Source organism: Heterodontus francisci, chromosome 2, assembly GCF_036365525.1.
Source record: "Heterodontus francisci isolate sHetFra1 chromosome 2, sHetFra1.hap1, whole genome shotgun sequence".
NCBI classification, from domain to species: Eukaryota; Metazoa; Chordata; class Chondrichthyes; order Heterodontiformes; family Heterodontidae; genus Heterodontus; species Heterodontus francisci.
This window is the reverse complement of record NC_090372.1, coordinates 91,137,712-91,152,128: the sequence shown is the minus strand read 5'-3', so window position 1 is coordinate 91,152,128 and position 14,417 is coordinate 91,137,712. Positions and strand designations below refer to the sequence as shown.

General features: G+C 42.0%; 1 protein-coding gene across 6 annotated transcripts in view; it reads right to left on the bottom strand.

Annotated features, from left to right (window-relative positions):
* pex1 (peroxisomal biogenesis factor 1) overlaps nucleotides 1-14,417 on the bottom strand; it is a 110,231-nt gene that overhangs the window by 62,346 nt on the left and 33,468 nt on the right. For all 6 annotated transcript variants that reach the window (XM_068008767.1, XM_068008760.1, XM_068008745.1 and 3 more), the window contains 3 exons: nucleotides 5,549-5,643; nucleotides 2,553-2,685; nucleotides 351-447 (listed from right to left, as the gene is read on the bottom strand). In XM_068008767.1, the coding sequence (XP_067864868.1) occupies nucleotides 351-447; nucleotides 2,553-2,685; nucleotides 5,549-5,643 (325 nt within the window). The remainder of the gene's footprint in view (nucleotides 1-350; nucleotides 448-2,552; nucleotides 2,686-5,548; nucleotides 5,644-14,417) is intronic.

The following is a 14,417-nucleotide window of genomic DNA, read 5'->3' as shown; positions in this document are numbered from 1 at the left end:
CATCACTATCTGCATGATATTGGTGTGCGCACAGGATACCTGCACTCTCACCCTTCAAAACATGGCGAATGCCAAAAGATGTACTGAAACTCACCGGGAGCGAACCCTCCCCATTTTTTTCCCCATCCAGCTCACATCAAGCCAAAACCAGTGGAGAAACAGAGTGGAAATTTCCAGCCCTAGTTTTGAAAATGAAATGTCTTCAAGGCCATTACTTTACAATTTCAATCAGAAATATTTTGAATTTTTAGAATAGTATATTAAAATTACTTTCTTATATTGAACATGCAAACATTTAATCGTTAGTTGCGATCAGTCTCATGTACATTGTAATTGTAAGTTATTCTTACCTCGCAAGGTTTTACAGTCAATAGTTTCCACATGTGCTTCCAGTTTATCTGATGCTTCTCTACAAATGGCCTTTGCTAAAGTAGTTTTCCCACTGCCCTGAAAAAGGTATATTTACGATATAGTAATTTTTATAAATGTCAGTGGTTAGGAACTAATTCTTTTTTCAAGACGCTTAATTATTTATTCGCCACAAAAATGCATAGACATCTACTTTATATACAATATTTTCTCTGAAGACTATTTATTCTGTCCATCTACTATTCATCAAGGAGATACCCCAATAGCTTAGCAAGTTTATCCAGTGAGCAGATGAGCCATGAAGAGAAGAACACAGGCCTCATCAAGGTGAGTTTGTAATGGCTTTAGTGGTCGTAAGACCTCCAGCTCCCAATATTCAGGTTTAGTACAGCCAGTGGAAACCCCAAAGAGAAACTGTTAGATGCATTTGGGCTGCCTGCCCTGAAGACCTAAATAAGAAAAACAGTTTCTGCAGTGTCTAGTCTTGGAAAATCCCTCTTTATTGTGCTATTCGGACGATAAGCAGGGGGGCGGTGAGGGTAGAGAGGGGGCGGGGAGGTAGAGAGGGGGAAGAGAGGATGGTTGGGAGGGGGGGGGGGGGCGGATTGCAGCCACTAGCAGAATATTTAGTTGTACGTCATGTTGCCCTACAACTGAATTAATGGCTTCCCTGGCGAAATGCAGCCTTCACCAGCACACCGATTGGTGCTGGAACATCTTGATCTGTCTATGATAGACTGGGAAGATTGTAGTGACGTGTTTCAGTGTTTCTCTGATGGCCTGATGCCCTGTCCTTCCTCTGAGGGTCCTCCTCTTCCTACAGCACAGCAGGGGTACTGCCAATGGGGCAATCGTTGTGGCCTCTTTGGAATTGGGCAAGTGGGAGAAATGAGATCCACACAGCAGAAGGCTCAACAGTAGAAAGTTGTCAGTGAGAAGCAAAAGAAAAAAAAAAATCAAAATTGGCTAAGATAAGCTTTTTATAAATTTAGTAACAACTGGGCTCCTTAATTGTCTTCCACCTTTAACTTAGTATCCAGCAATGCTAAACACTAGTTTAAAACAGGTGTACTTTACAGTCAATGCTAATGAGGCCACAAAGAGAAATCCAGTGTTATGTTCCCGTTTCTGCCCATCGGAATGACATCTAAAATACTAGGTTGTAAAGGTAAAAAAAAAATCTCAACTTGAGTTTTCAAAAACACAAAATGTTCAATAGAAGCAAAGCAAGTATCTCTAGAATATAGCTGATTTTTGGATACATATTTAATTGAACTGTAAAATTAAATGTACAACAAAAATGTATACATGCTAACTTGGTTCACAGCACGTACAAATGTGTAATTAGAAATGTAAACTTCTGTAATATGGTATTCTGCTCAGAAATGGAAGGAAAAATAAAGGCACGTTCATGCTGCCCCACCGTTATTACTGCATAAAAAGCCACGCAAGTAATTTCTAGCTGGAAAGAGATAGACTATGTGTTGCTAATTGCTGCATGATTTGTGCTATTAGCCTTGCAAAAGCAGCAGCTTGCTCCTCAACCTCCCAGCGACTACCAAGAAATTGCTGGATTTTTGACCTAAAGATAAATGAATCTCACTGATGACATTTAGAGTTGTTATTTCATGTTGTAAGGACTCTGTTAATTGTGATTTATGGTCCTGACATGAACCTCAACCTTGGAGGCTCAGAAAGGAAACAATAAATACTCCTGCAGGCTGTAAATTGTTCTCAAGATGCTTTTTCAGTTTTAATTTTTTAATTTTGTTCTTGCTTTTCCTTTGTTTCTTCTCACTCTCAATTTAATCTTCCTTTCCCTAACTTTATATTTCTTTCTGTATCGGATATGCCTCTGGTTCACCCCTATTTTCTTCTGTCATTCCCCGTTTCTTTATCCTTAAATTTCATTGGTTAAGGAGCTAGACCATTATACCCAGCATTCAGGAGGTCCCACATGCTACACGGACATCGTGGTGCCTATTATCAATTCACATTTTCAGTAATTTGAGGCACAAAATTAATATAACTCGAAAGGTGAGGTAAAGAAAAATCTAATTCACGGCAATCGCTGCTCAGGAAATTCTGGACCATTGTATTTTAATGTTGTCAAATTAAACATTTTAAATTTATGTGACACAGTTTTTCAATAGGAATTCTGAACAAAAATATAGGTTAGTCACCTTTACTCCTGTAAGCAGTAGTGCTCCACTTCGGAGACCCTGTGCAATTGAAGCAATTTCCCATGAAAGTGGGTGACCCAACAGGCTGAGAGAGATGTGCTCAAAAGCTGACAAGGCAAGCTCACGAACCCCTCTGCAAGGTATTATAATATAATGCATTATTATAATAGTTACATAGCTAGGTTACAGAAAGAAAAAAAACACCTCCTGCAAACATACATATATACTGTAGCTTATTGAGTTGTTTTACAACAACAATCAAGTTGACAAAATTCTCTCCACACAAAATTTACTCTTTAACAACATTGAAAAAAATTAATACATCTTTTCAGCAAGCAACGTCAATCTGCTGGTGCACATGAACTGGAATGGGGCACACCTTATGAAAAACCTGGAGCTCGCCTCAGCCAGTCATTCCATAACTGAAAGTAAACAAATGATCTTCTGCTGCTGAAATATTCAAATCAAGTAGTAGCAGTTTGACTTCCATACTGCTGATAAGCAATAGAATAAAACACATAGGCTTCCCAGGGGAACAAAGAATGAAAATTCTTCAGTGTCATCAGTCTTCAGGTGACAAAATAATATTGAAAGCAAATATTAATATAAATGAGCCTGAATATATCCTACATGGAGGTATTTTTTAGTGCAGACAAATGGAAAAAAAATCACAATACAATTGAGGTGATATAAGCAAAATATTACTGTGTAATGAAAGCACTTTCAATCTACTGGATATTTTAAAAATTAAAACTGGCATATAATGCTGTAGGTGAATGGAATCATTGTTTAAAGTCATTAGTTATACTGTCTGAAAAAATGTTGTGCTTCCAGAAATGAGCTGCACAATCAACCTTGTATCCATAGAAGCCCAGAAAATGTTTTAAAAATTTATACAGGTCTAGTAAAATATTCTCATAATAACGTGGTCAGCGAACTTCTAGCATGAAATGTGCTCCCAAATATGAGTTCACTAATCTGGAGGAGGAAAATCAAATGTGAAGGGCCTGAGGCAGCTGCATAATTGATGCCTTGAATAAAAATAATCACTTTGAGATAGGAGGCAACATATTCGCAGAGCCTGTAACAGCAACTATGTTGAAGTTAAAAGCCTTTAATTATGCAAAACTCAAGTCTATACCACAAAACTAACTCCCAAAACTCCATCCAACTTTCCAACTGCAGCTCAGGATCTGTGTGGCTGGAAATGACCATCTCCTGACTCGTACTGGCCATTATTGTTAGGCAACAGCAAAAAATAGCAGTAGTCAGAGATGAAAATGGTGTCAGGGGTCTTAATGGCATTAGGAGGCTTAACTGCATCCTTTGACCTCAATTTTTACAAACATTTATGAGCTTCCAGCCTGTTTCAAACAGGAGCTCCAACCACTAGAATGGAAGCCCACTCAAAAATCGGGCTGGACAACTTGCTTGGCACTTAACACCAGTTGTCTAAATTCAGTACTACTACCTCCCTGCTTTGAGGCAAATGACATGCACCCCATTTGTATTATTCTACTATAGTGCCCCATGGAGAGCACCCTACCAGCAGCACAAGCTGCCCCCGCTAAAACTAACCCTCCCTCCCACCCCAGCTCTCTGACCCATCCCACCTTGTCTCAGAGGGGCCGAAGTCCGACCGGGCCAAATAAGGGCCTGGGCCACACAAAATAGCAGTCTGACTTCCAAGCCCAGCAGAAGAGGGCTCACCCCCAACCTTTCAGCTGTGGGTGGGGCCACCATCTCAACATTAAATTCCAGCCCATATGTTTTCTCTCCACTGAGATAGAAAGCATGGCTTAGTTAAAAGTTAGTGCAGTTATACGTATTACAGTGCAGACTGTATGCCCGCATTTGCACAAAAAGCATTTATAACTAAAGCGCAGCTTCGTGTCAAAATACCACTGCCTTGCCCTGGAAAAAAGTGCTATGACATGGCAACTGGCTTGTAGTTCTTTAAAGCAGTGGTTCTCAAACTGTTTTGGTTGAAGGACACCTTTACAAATCGTTTCATAATCACAGGCCACATCCCCATCTAAATTTTAATATAAACTTGCGCTTTTACATTTTTGAATGTAAAATTCATCAGTATCCTGTTATAGAGAATTGCGTGAAATTTTGCCAGGGCTATCCGATATGGCAAACATTCATGTGATTGGTGACATGAAACTCTTGTCTTCTCTTCAGCTGAAAGGTAACCTTATAGGTTCAGCAACATGCCTGTTGCATATATCACCGCACAACCTTTCTGTTCTTGTAGTGGAATTAGGCTTGATGACTCCTGTTGCGAACAATGGCTCCTTCATCGACTGTACTAGAATATGCTGACACACTGCCTGATAGGCGGCATTTCTGCCACCTGGACGCTGCCAGTAACTGGTCCTGTGCACATTATTTCAGACCCCCTGGAAACTCATTCCAGCCCCCAAGAGTCTGCGGACCCCAGTTTCCGAACCACTGCTTTAAAGCACTGACTGGGCTTTTAATAATGGAGCAAGTCTACAGCAGGATGTTGCGGAAGTGGGATTGTAAAGAGGGAAAAGCACTTTGTGATGGTGGGGGAGGGGTTGTGTTAGATGCAGAATGAAATGTTAAGTGAGAGGACTGATTTTTTTTTTCTACACAGGCATCTGGTGGGCAGCATGGTGAAGATACATGCAACCTACTTTGGAGGTAAATCTGGGAGGATTCATTCTGAAGTATAACAAATAGTGACAGAACTGGAAACATATTAGAAATTTTACACTTATGAACTACAGAAGACTTTTCCTTAATACAAGTGTCGACATTGGAAGATAAATTCTACAACTTAATGCCAAAGCAGTGAACAAATCTGGACATTCACATGCAGATGAATAAGGATATATTCTGAAAACAATTTTCAACTGCTGGTATGAACATAAAAGATGGCTTTCAGTTCCAAGAACCACTGACCCACGACGCCACAGTAGTTTATATATGCAACATTACTGTATAAATCAGAATCATTTCCTTACCCCAAACAGCTCAATTTGTAAAATGGCAGAATCTGGTCAATATCATCCACAGTCTTTGCTAAATTGGAGTCGATAGTTGTGGAATGCATAACCACCTTTGCAAAAAGGAGCACAACAGTCAGTCATTCAACTGAACTATAAAAAAGGCAAGATGCAATTTAAGTATGACAATAAATAACAATACATCTAAAGTGTATTTCGACTAGGTGTGGAAGGGGTCTCAGCCCCCCACCCCCACTTTCATCCCTTCTCTGGTTTGATCGCAACAGGGTTCATCTTTTAAATAGTGATTTACCTTACCACCTCAGTGAGCACTTATCCCTGTTCCTCTAATTATAACTGCAAATGAACCAGACAGGTTTTCTTGGATTTAAACAAGAAAGATGCAAGTCTATTAACATTATCACTCTAAACCAATTAAAATTACTAAAATACACGAAGTATCCACACTCACATTCACACAAGAGGCACACACAGGCCAATAGATTACGGAGGGGAAAAACAGAGTTGGGAGGTTGGAGTAGAGTCCTTAATAAAAGTGGAATTTAAATACTGAGTCTTCGTATCTTTAGTAGAAGTTAAAGTTTTGACGTCCTCACTGGACCATGTGCACAATTCAGCTTGCTTCTCTGGCTCCGGAAGGCAGGAGGAAGGGCTTTATCCATGTCCCTTGGTTGTTGACTGTAAGGATCTGTAGTCTTGAGGTTTAGTAGTTGCCACTGAGACTTCCCTGGGACTTTGCTGGAGAGAGAGAGAGACAGAGAGGGAGAGAGAGATGTTCCTTCCTTGGAGTTCAGTTACTATCTGCTTTCTAAGGCACTATTCACAAACTCTCAGAGTTACACAGGCAGTCTTGTCATGTGACCATCTGTTTGCAACAGCAGCTTCTGGAATAATCTTTAAAATTCAAGGCTGGTCAGACATACTTGGTGGGGGTGGGGGGGGGTTGGTTCTTTCAAAGTCAATGGGTGTTGATGGCTTTTGACAATCAACATTGACAAATCCATTCCAGGTAACTGAATCAGAGAGCACCTCCATTGTTCTGGCTAGACTGGGTAATTACCTCTGTCTCCCAGCCGGCCTTTGGCTTCTCATATGCAAATTGTATGTGGCCATCTTTAGCTGCTCTGTCCTGTTTTCTTTTTAAAGTTATTTGTAATAATGTTCAGTAAAAAGTCTCAGGCAAAGTTCCATACAACAAAATTAATATTTTCCATTTGGCATGTGGGATTTTCATCACACCTCCGTGCCATGCCAAATGAAATGTGACCATGGGAGTTAAAAAGAGAAAACACAGGAAAACACACATGCATTTTTCATTCACTCTCATCCACTCAGAACCCTTAACATTGTTGCATTTGTCTTTTCGCTGCAGTAGTAGTGCTGATTTAAACTGCCCTTTTTCCTTGAGGCGAGTCTGAGATGGTTAGGTGTTGTCTAATGGGTTTAAAGTTTCTTTAGTATCTGTTTGCAATAACCTGGGGATAGGCTTCTCAATAAACACGTGGTTGTTGAGGAAGCTTGGTGGCTTCAAATTTCCGTAATTGTCTAGGGCGAGTTCTTCTTTGTGCACAAGCTTTAACCCCTTAGCTGTTGTTTCTGCAACCTGTGGTTCTAACTCTCTGGGTTCCAGTACCTTGCTAATTTCTCTCCCCATGGTAGTAGTGAGTAATAAATTGGTTTTAAGCCCCTGTAAGGTGTCTCAGATTTCCCCTGGGCCTTTGTTCTTGCTGTAGTCTTAAGTGAGATTGTTGGATTTAATTAGCTCTAAACTTGAGCTCTGATCATAGGAGACTGCAGTGGGTGGATCCACTCTGACCTCACTTTCAGTGTTCTGGTGATCCATACAAGTGCTGCTCACTTTAGAGCATTTTTGTTTCCCTTTTCTCCTGACTGTGGGGAGGGTCTCTTTGCTAATCCCCCACCCCCATGTCCTCTGGGACATTCCTGCCCACAGGTATCTGTCCAGATTCCACTGCACTTCCCTGTGGCACTTCGACTTGGTGAGGCATCGCTCTCACTATTTATCTGCCCTTTTAGGAACTTTCTTTATCCCCACAGGTTTCAGTAAATGCTATTAGCAGCCCTGGTAGGGTGCTCCTTTCCCAGGCATTTACATACGAGGAGGTGGGGTCTAATTTTTCCAACATTTCGGGGTTGGCTGACCGGACAGTAGGGAGTTCCATTTGGGAATTCTTCTTTAACTGGTCCTCTTTGTCTCCTTCCTCTCTAACTGTCTGTCAGACCTGTGCCTGTCTGTCCCCTTTTGTTCTCGACAGGGGTCCCTCACCATTCACCAGCCCTATGCTGGAGGGTTCTCCAAAAGCTAGTACAGGGATGAGCGGTGCAGATTTTACTGGTTGGGGCTTCCTCACAACCAGGCACATGTGGCAAGTTCTACTGTACACCACCACATCTTTGTGGAGTTTTGGCCAGTCAAACTGCTGTTTAATGCGGGCTTTGGTTTTTCATACACAGTACAATGTACAGCCATTGTAAACTCATGGGCCATTCTTAATATTTCTTTCCGATACATCAGCAGCACCACTAACTGGTGAACCATAGTCCACTCTTTGTCCTCAGATCTTTGAGGAGAGCTCCAATTTCAATTTGGCAGCCTATGCTAACTTCCTTAATACTGGGTTGGCTTGCTGAGCCCCAACTAGGGAAGATTTGTTTAACCCATTTCCTGTGTCCTCGAACTCCTTAAAAAAAGTTTCAGACAACATGGTCTTCTATCTGTGGTGCCAGTTGAGTCTCCTCTGGGGGAGTTGGTTTGGCCATGACCCGAATCACTACACAATCAGGGAAAATGCAGGGGACCGTCTCCTGCCACTGCCCTGTTGCTCTGACCTCCTTCTGTTTCTCTACTACTATTGGGGAAGCTACCACCTTCGCCCCTGCCAGATCATTACCTAAGAGCAGGTCAACCCCATCCACAGGCAAACTAGGGACAATCCCTACGGTCACCGGTCCTGAAACTAGGTTGCACTCCAAGTGCACCTAATGTAAAGGTACGATCGTATACTGCCCTCTGATACCATTCACTACCATCCTCGCTTTCACAGTGCTCTCTAGAGGAAGGTTCATGCCTTTTCCCCACAAAAGGGATCTGGTGGCCCCTGTATCCCTGAATATGGCGATGGGCTTGCTTGTCCCACTCGAGGGGTATGGAGTTATTTTCCCTTTGGACACAAAATCCTGATAGCCTTCAGGGATTTCATTACATTTTCCTGCACCTACAGCAGTATTTTTTCTGGGTCTTACTGCTGTTGCAGTTAAAGCCACAACCTGTTCTGCTGTGCTTTCCATTGGGGTCCCTTCTCCTGAACTAGTCAGGTGTGCCCTGATTAACCCTACAGGCTTTCCCCGTTTCCAGCAGTCAGCTGAGGTGAACTGCCTTATTACAATGGAAACGAACAGGTCTCTGGGTCTCACTCCTGCTTTCAGCACTATCTTTTTTTGGCTTGAAGAAGGTCTCCTATGTATTCAGCTTTTCTTTCACTCCCAGGACTGTTTGGACTCCCATCAGTCTCCCTCTTCTTATCCTTTTTGATGTTGCGGGGGTAATGAGGAAAGGTTTTCCCCTGGGTACGGACTTGTATCTGAGAGCGAACTCGTCAGCCAGCACTGTTTGGTTGCCTTGCTCTGTGCACTTTTTGTTCCTCCACGTGGGTCTTTATAGAAAGTGGGAGAGTTTTTAAATTCAAGTAGAATCACCTCTCTGAGGTTTTCATACGTGGGCTGTACTTTAAGGGCCCTTAACCACTGATCAAAAGCTAGATGCTTACTTCTCAAAAACTCCAGGTAAGTTTGATCAGCTCATTTCTGGAACATTCAGAATTTCTGGCAGTAGGCTTCCGGTACTAGCTCATATGCCCCAAGGATTGCATTTTGGTCAGTTCATAATTAGATGAACTTTCATCTAGCTTGCTTTGTAGCAGTAGTGTTCAGCTCTCAGCCGGCCATTTTAACTGTCTAGCAAGCTTTACAAAAGTTACAAAAAAAGCTTCCATGTCTCCCTCATTCAATTTTGGGATCAACTGGGAGAATTTCAAGAGCTCAGCACATGATCCTGAGTTAAGTGTAGTCTCCATATTAGCTATGCTTTCACTGGGGTACGTTCCCCTGTTGCCCGCTGGTTAACTCAAGCCACCGTAACTCCATTTCCTCCTGCTCCTTCTGGAAAGTTCTCTTTCCCTTTCCTGTCGCTCTTTTTCTCTCTTCTCTTTTTCCTTCTCCTCTCTGGAATTCCAATTCATGTTTTCTCTGTTGGAATAGTATTTTTGCTAACATTACACTATCCGCGTCTAATTCCAACCCTATCTCTGATTCTTGAGGTTAGAGGGAAAAATGATTGGCCACAAGTCTTAGGAGTTCTGATTTCTTAACTTTGGCACGGAAAGTGATCCCACACTGCCCAGCCATATTCATAGAAACACAGAACACAGGAGCAGGAGGAGGCCATTCGGCCCTTCACCGCCATTCAAAAAAGATTATGGCTGATCATCTAATTCAGCACCCTGTTCCCGCTTTCACCCCAAACCCCTTGATCCCTTTGGTATTAAGAAATATATCTATCTCCTTCTTGAATACACTTAATGACTTAGCCTCCACTGCCTTCTGCGGTAGAGAATTCCACAGGTTCACCACCCTCTGCGTGAAGAACTTTCTCCACATCTTGGCATACCCCATATCCTGAGATTGTGACCCCTGGTGCTGGATTCCCCAGCCAACAGGAACATTGTCCCTGCATCTATCCTGTCTAGTCCGGTTAGAATTTTATAGATTTCTATGAGATCCCCTCTCATTCTTCTAAACTCTCGTGAATATAGGCCGAGTTGACCCAATCTCTCCTCATACTTCAATCCTACCATCCCAGGAATCAGCCTAGTAAATCTTCTTTGCACTGCCTCCATGGCAAGAACATCTTTCCTCAGGAGACCAAAACTGCCCAGATATGGTACTCCAGATGTGGTCTCACCAAGGCCCTGTATAACTGCAGTAAGACATCCTTGCTCCTGTACTCAAATCTTCTTGCAATTAAGGCCAACATACCATTCGCCTTCCTAACTTTTTACTGCACCTGAATGCTTGCTTTCAGAGACTGGTGTACAAAGACATCAAGGTCTCGTTGCACCTCCCCCTTTCCCGATCTATCACCATTCAGATAATAATCTGCTTTTCTGTTTTTACAACCAAAGTGGATAACCTCACATTTATCCACATTATACTGCATCTGCCATACATTTGCCCACTCACCCAATTTGCCCAAATCACATTGCAGCCTCTTTGCATCCTCCTCACAGCTCACAGTCCCCCCTAGCTTTGTGTCATCTGCAAACTTGGAAATGTTACATTAAGTTCCCTCACCCAAGTCATTAATATAGATTGTGAATAGCTGGGGCCCAAGCACCGATCCCTGTGGTACCTCACTAGTCACTGCCTGTCAGCCAGAAAAAGGCCCGTTTAGTCCTACTCTGTTTCCTGTCTGCCAACCAATTCTCAATCCATACCAGTATATTACCCCCAATCCCATGTGCTTTAATTTTGCACACTAACCTTATCAAAAGCCTTCTGAACATCCAAATGCACCACATTCACTGGTTCTCCCTTAGCTATTCTACTAGTTACATCCTCAAAAAACTCCAGTAGATTTGTTAAGTATGATTTCCCTTTCGTAAACCCATGCTGACTTTGTCCAATCCCGTTTATGCTTTCCAGGTGTTCTGCTATTACATCCTTTATAATAGACTCTAGCATTTTCCCCACTACTGATGTAAGGCTAACTGGTCTGTAATTCCCTGTTTTTTCTCTCCCTCCTTTTTTAAATAGTGGGGTTACATTTGTCACCCTCCAATCTGTAGGAACTGCTCCAGAGTCTATAGAATTTTGGAAGATGATCACCAATGCATCCACTATTTCCAGGACCACTTCCTTTAGTATTCTGGGATGTAGATGATCAGATCCTGGGGACTTGTCAGCCGTTAACCCCATTAATTTCCCTCGCACTTTTTTTTTTAACTAATACTGATTTCCTTCAGTTCCTCCCTCTCATTAGACCTTTAGTTCCCTAACATTGCTGGGAGGTTACTTGTGTCCTCCTTTGTGAAGACAGAACCAAACTATGTGTTTAACTGTTCTGCCATTTCTTTGTTCCCCATTATAATTTTCCCCATTTCTGACTGTAAAGGACCTACTTTTGTCTTCATTAACCTTTTTCTCTTCACATATTTATAGAAGCTTTTACAGTCAGTTTTTATGTTCCCCGCAAGTTTACTCTCACTCTATTCCCCCCCTTAATCAAACTCTTTGTCCTCCTTTGCTGAATTCTATACTGCTCCCCATCTTCAGACTTGCTGCTTTTTCTGGCAATTTTATATGCCTCGTCTTTGGATCTAATATTATCCCCAATTTCTTTTGTAAGCCACAGTTGAGCCACCTTTCCAGTTTTATTTTTGCGCCAGACAGGAATAAATAATTGTTGTAATTCCTGCACACATTCTTTAAATATTATCCATTGCCTATCCACCGTCAACCCTTTTAGTAAAGTTCCCCAATCTACCATAGCTAACTCATGCCTCATACCTTTGTGGTTTCCTTTATTTGGATTCAGGACCCTAGTTTCGGATTCAACTACTTCACTCTCCATCTTAATGAAGAGTTCTATCATGTTATGGTCGCTCCTCCCCAAGGGACCCCACACAACAACACTGTTAATTAATTTTTTCTCACTGCACAATACCCAGTCTAGGATAGCCTGTTCTCTAGTTCCTCAATTCTTCCATAGATAGGGCTTTTAACTTATCCAAAGTTACTTCACAATGGCTTGGCGAGGGACTGGCTCTGGACGGGGACATGTTAGTATTCTAGCAACACAAACCATAAGAAAACCTGTAATGAAGTCTTTTTTTTGATTGGGATCAATTTGGTTCCCCACTTCCAATTTCTCATTTGTCTGTGGGTACAATGCCGGACTAGAGCCCACAAATTTCTGTTATGACCAGGTGTGGAAGGGGTCTCAGGCTCCCCTTTTGCCCCTTCTCTGGTTTGACCGCAATAGGGTTTATCTTTTTAACAGTGATTTACCTTACCACCTCAGTAAGAACTTGCTCCTGTTCCTCTAATTATAACTGCAAATGAACCAGACAGGTTTTCTTGAGTTTAAACAAGAAAGATGCAAGTTTATTAACATTATCACTCTGAACCAATAAAAATTACTAAAATACACAACACATCCACACTCATTCTCACGTGAGACACACACAGGCCAATAGATTACAGAGGGGAAAAACAGAGTTGGGAGGTTGGAGTAGTGTCCTGAATAAAAATGGAATTTAAAAACTGAGTCTCAGTGTCTTTAGTTGAAGTTAGAGTTGAAGTACTCACTGGGCCACGTGCACAATTCGGCTTGCTTCTCTGGCTCCGGAAGGCAGGAGGAAGGGCTTTATCCATGTCCCCTGGTTGTTGACTGTAAGGATTTGTAGTCTTGAGGCTTAGTAGCTGCCACTGAGGCATCCCTGGGACTTAGAGACAGAGAGAGACAGAGAGAGACAGAGAGAGACAGAGAGAGACAGAGAGAGACAGAGAGAGACAGAGAGAGACAGAGAGAGAGAGACAGAGAGAGAGAGACAGAGAGAGAGAGAGACAGAGAGAGAGAGAGACAGAGAGAGAGAGAGACAGACAGAGAGAGAGACAGACAGAGAGAGAGACAGACAGAGAGAGAGAGACAGAGAGAGAGAGACAGAGAGAGAGACAGACAGAGAGAGAGAGACAGAGAGAGACAGAGACAGAGAGAGAGAGAGACAGAGAGAGAGAGAGAGAGAGACACAGAGAGAGAGAGACACAGAGAGAGAGAGAGAGACAGAGAGAGAGAGAGAGAGACCGAGACACAGAGAGAGAGAGAGACACAGAGAGAGAGAGAGAGAGAGAGAGAGAGAGAGAGAGAGAGAGAGAGAGAGAGGTTCCTTTCTTGGAATTCAGTTACTGTCTGCATTCTGAGGCACTATTCACGAACTCAGTTACACAGGCAGTCTGGTCATGCGACCACCTGTTTGCAACAGCACCTTCTGGATTGATCTTTGAGATTCAAGGTTGTTCAGACATACTTGTTGGGAGGGGGGGTGGTTGGCTATTTCAAACCCAATGTGTGTTGATGGCTTTTGACATTCAACATTGACAAATCCATTCTAGGTAACTGAATCAGAGAGCACCCCCATTGTTCTGGCTAGACTGGGTAATCACCTCTGTCCCTAGCCAGCCTTTGGCTTCTCATATGCAAATTGTGTTTGGCCATCTTTCGCTGCTCTGTTGTTTTTTTTTATAAAAAGTTATTTGTAATAATATCCAGTAAAAAGTCTCAGTCAAAGTTCCATACAACAAAATTAATATTTTCCATTTGGCGTGATTTCCATCACAAGTGATAAAACATTTTTCATGTCATTAATTAGAATACAATAAATGTGGTATTTAATACAAAATTTAAAAAGTTAGAAAACTTCCAACTACTAAATGATTTGGCAAGATAATATTTACATAATACAATGAATGTCAGAGTCAAGTGTCAAGAGAATAACGCTTCCATCATTCAGAGAACAATGAAGAATAGCTTGCATTTATATAGGACCTTTAATGCAGCAAAATATTCCAAGGCACTTCACAGGAGTGATTATCAAGCAAAATCTGACACCAAACCACATAAAGAGTATTAGGGATGGTCAAAGAGGAAGGTTTTAAGGAACATCTTAAAAGGAGGAACACTTGAACGATCTTCACAGGCAGCCACAAGCAGAGAATTAACAATGATGCAGAGTTTTAAATTAATGTCTTGTTCATGCAGAATGCCAATGCCCATCATCTCACCTATTTG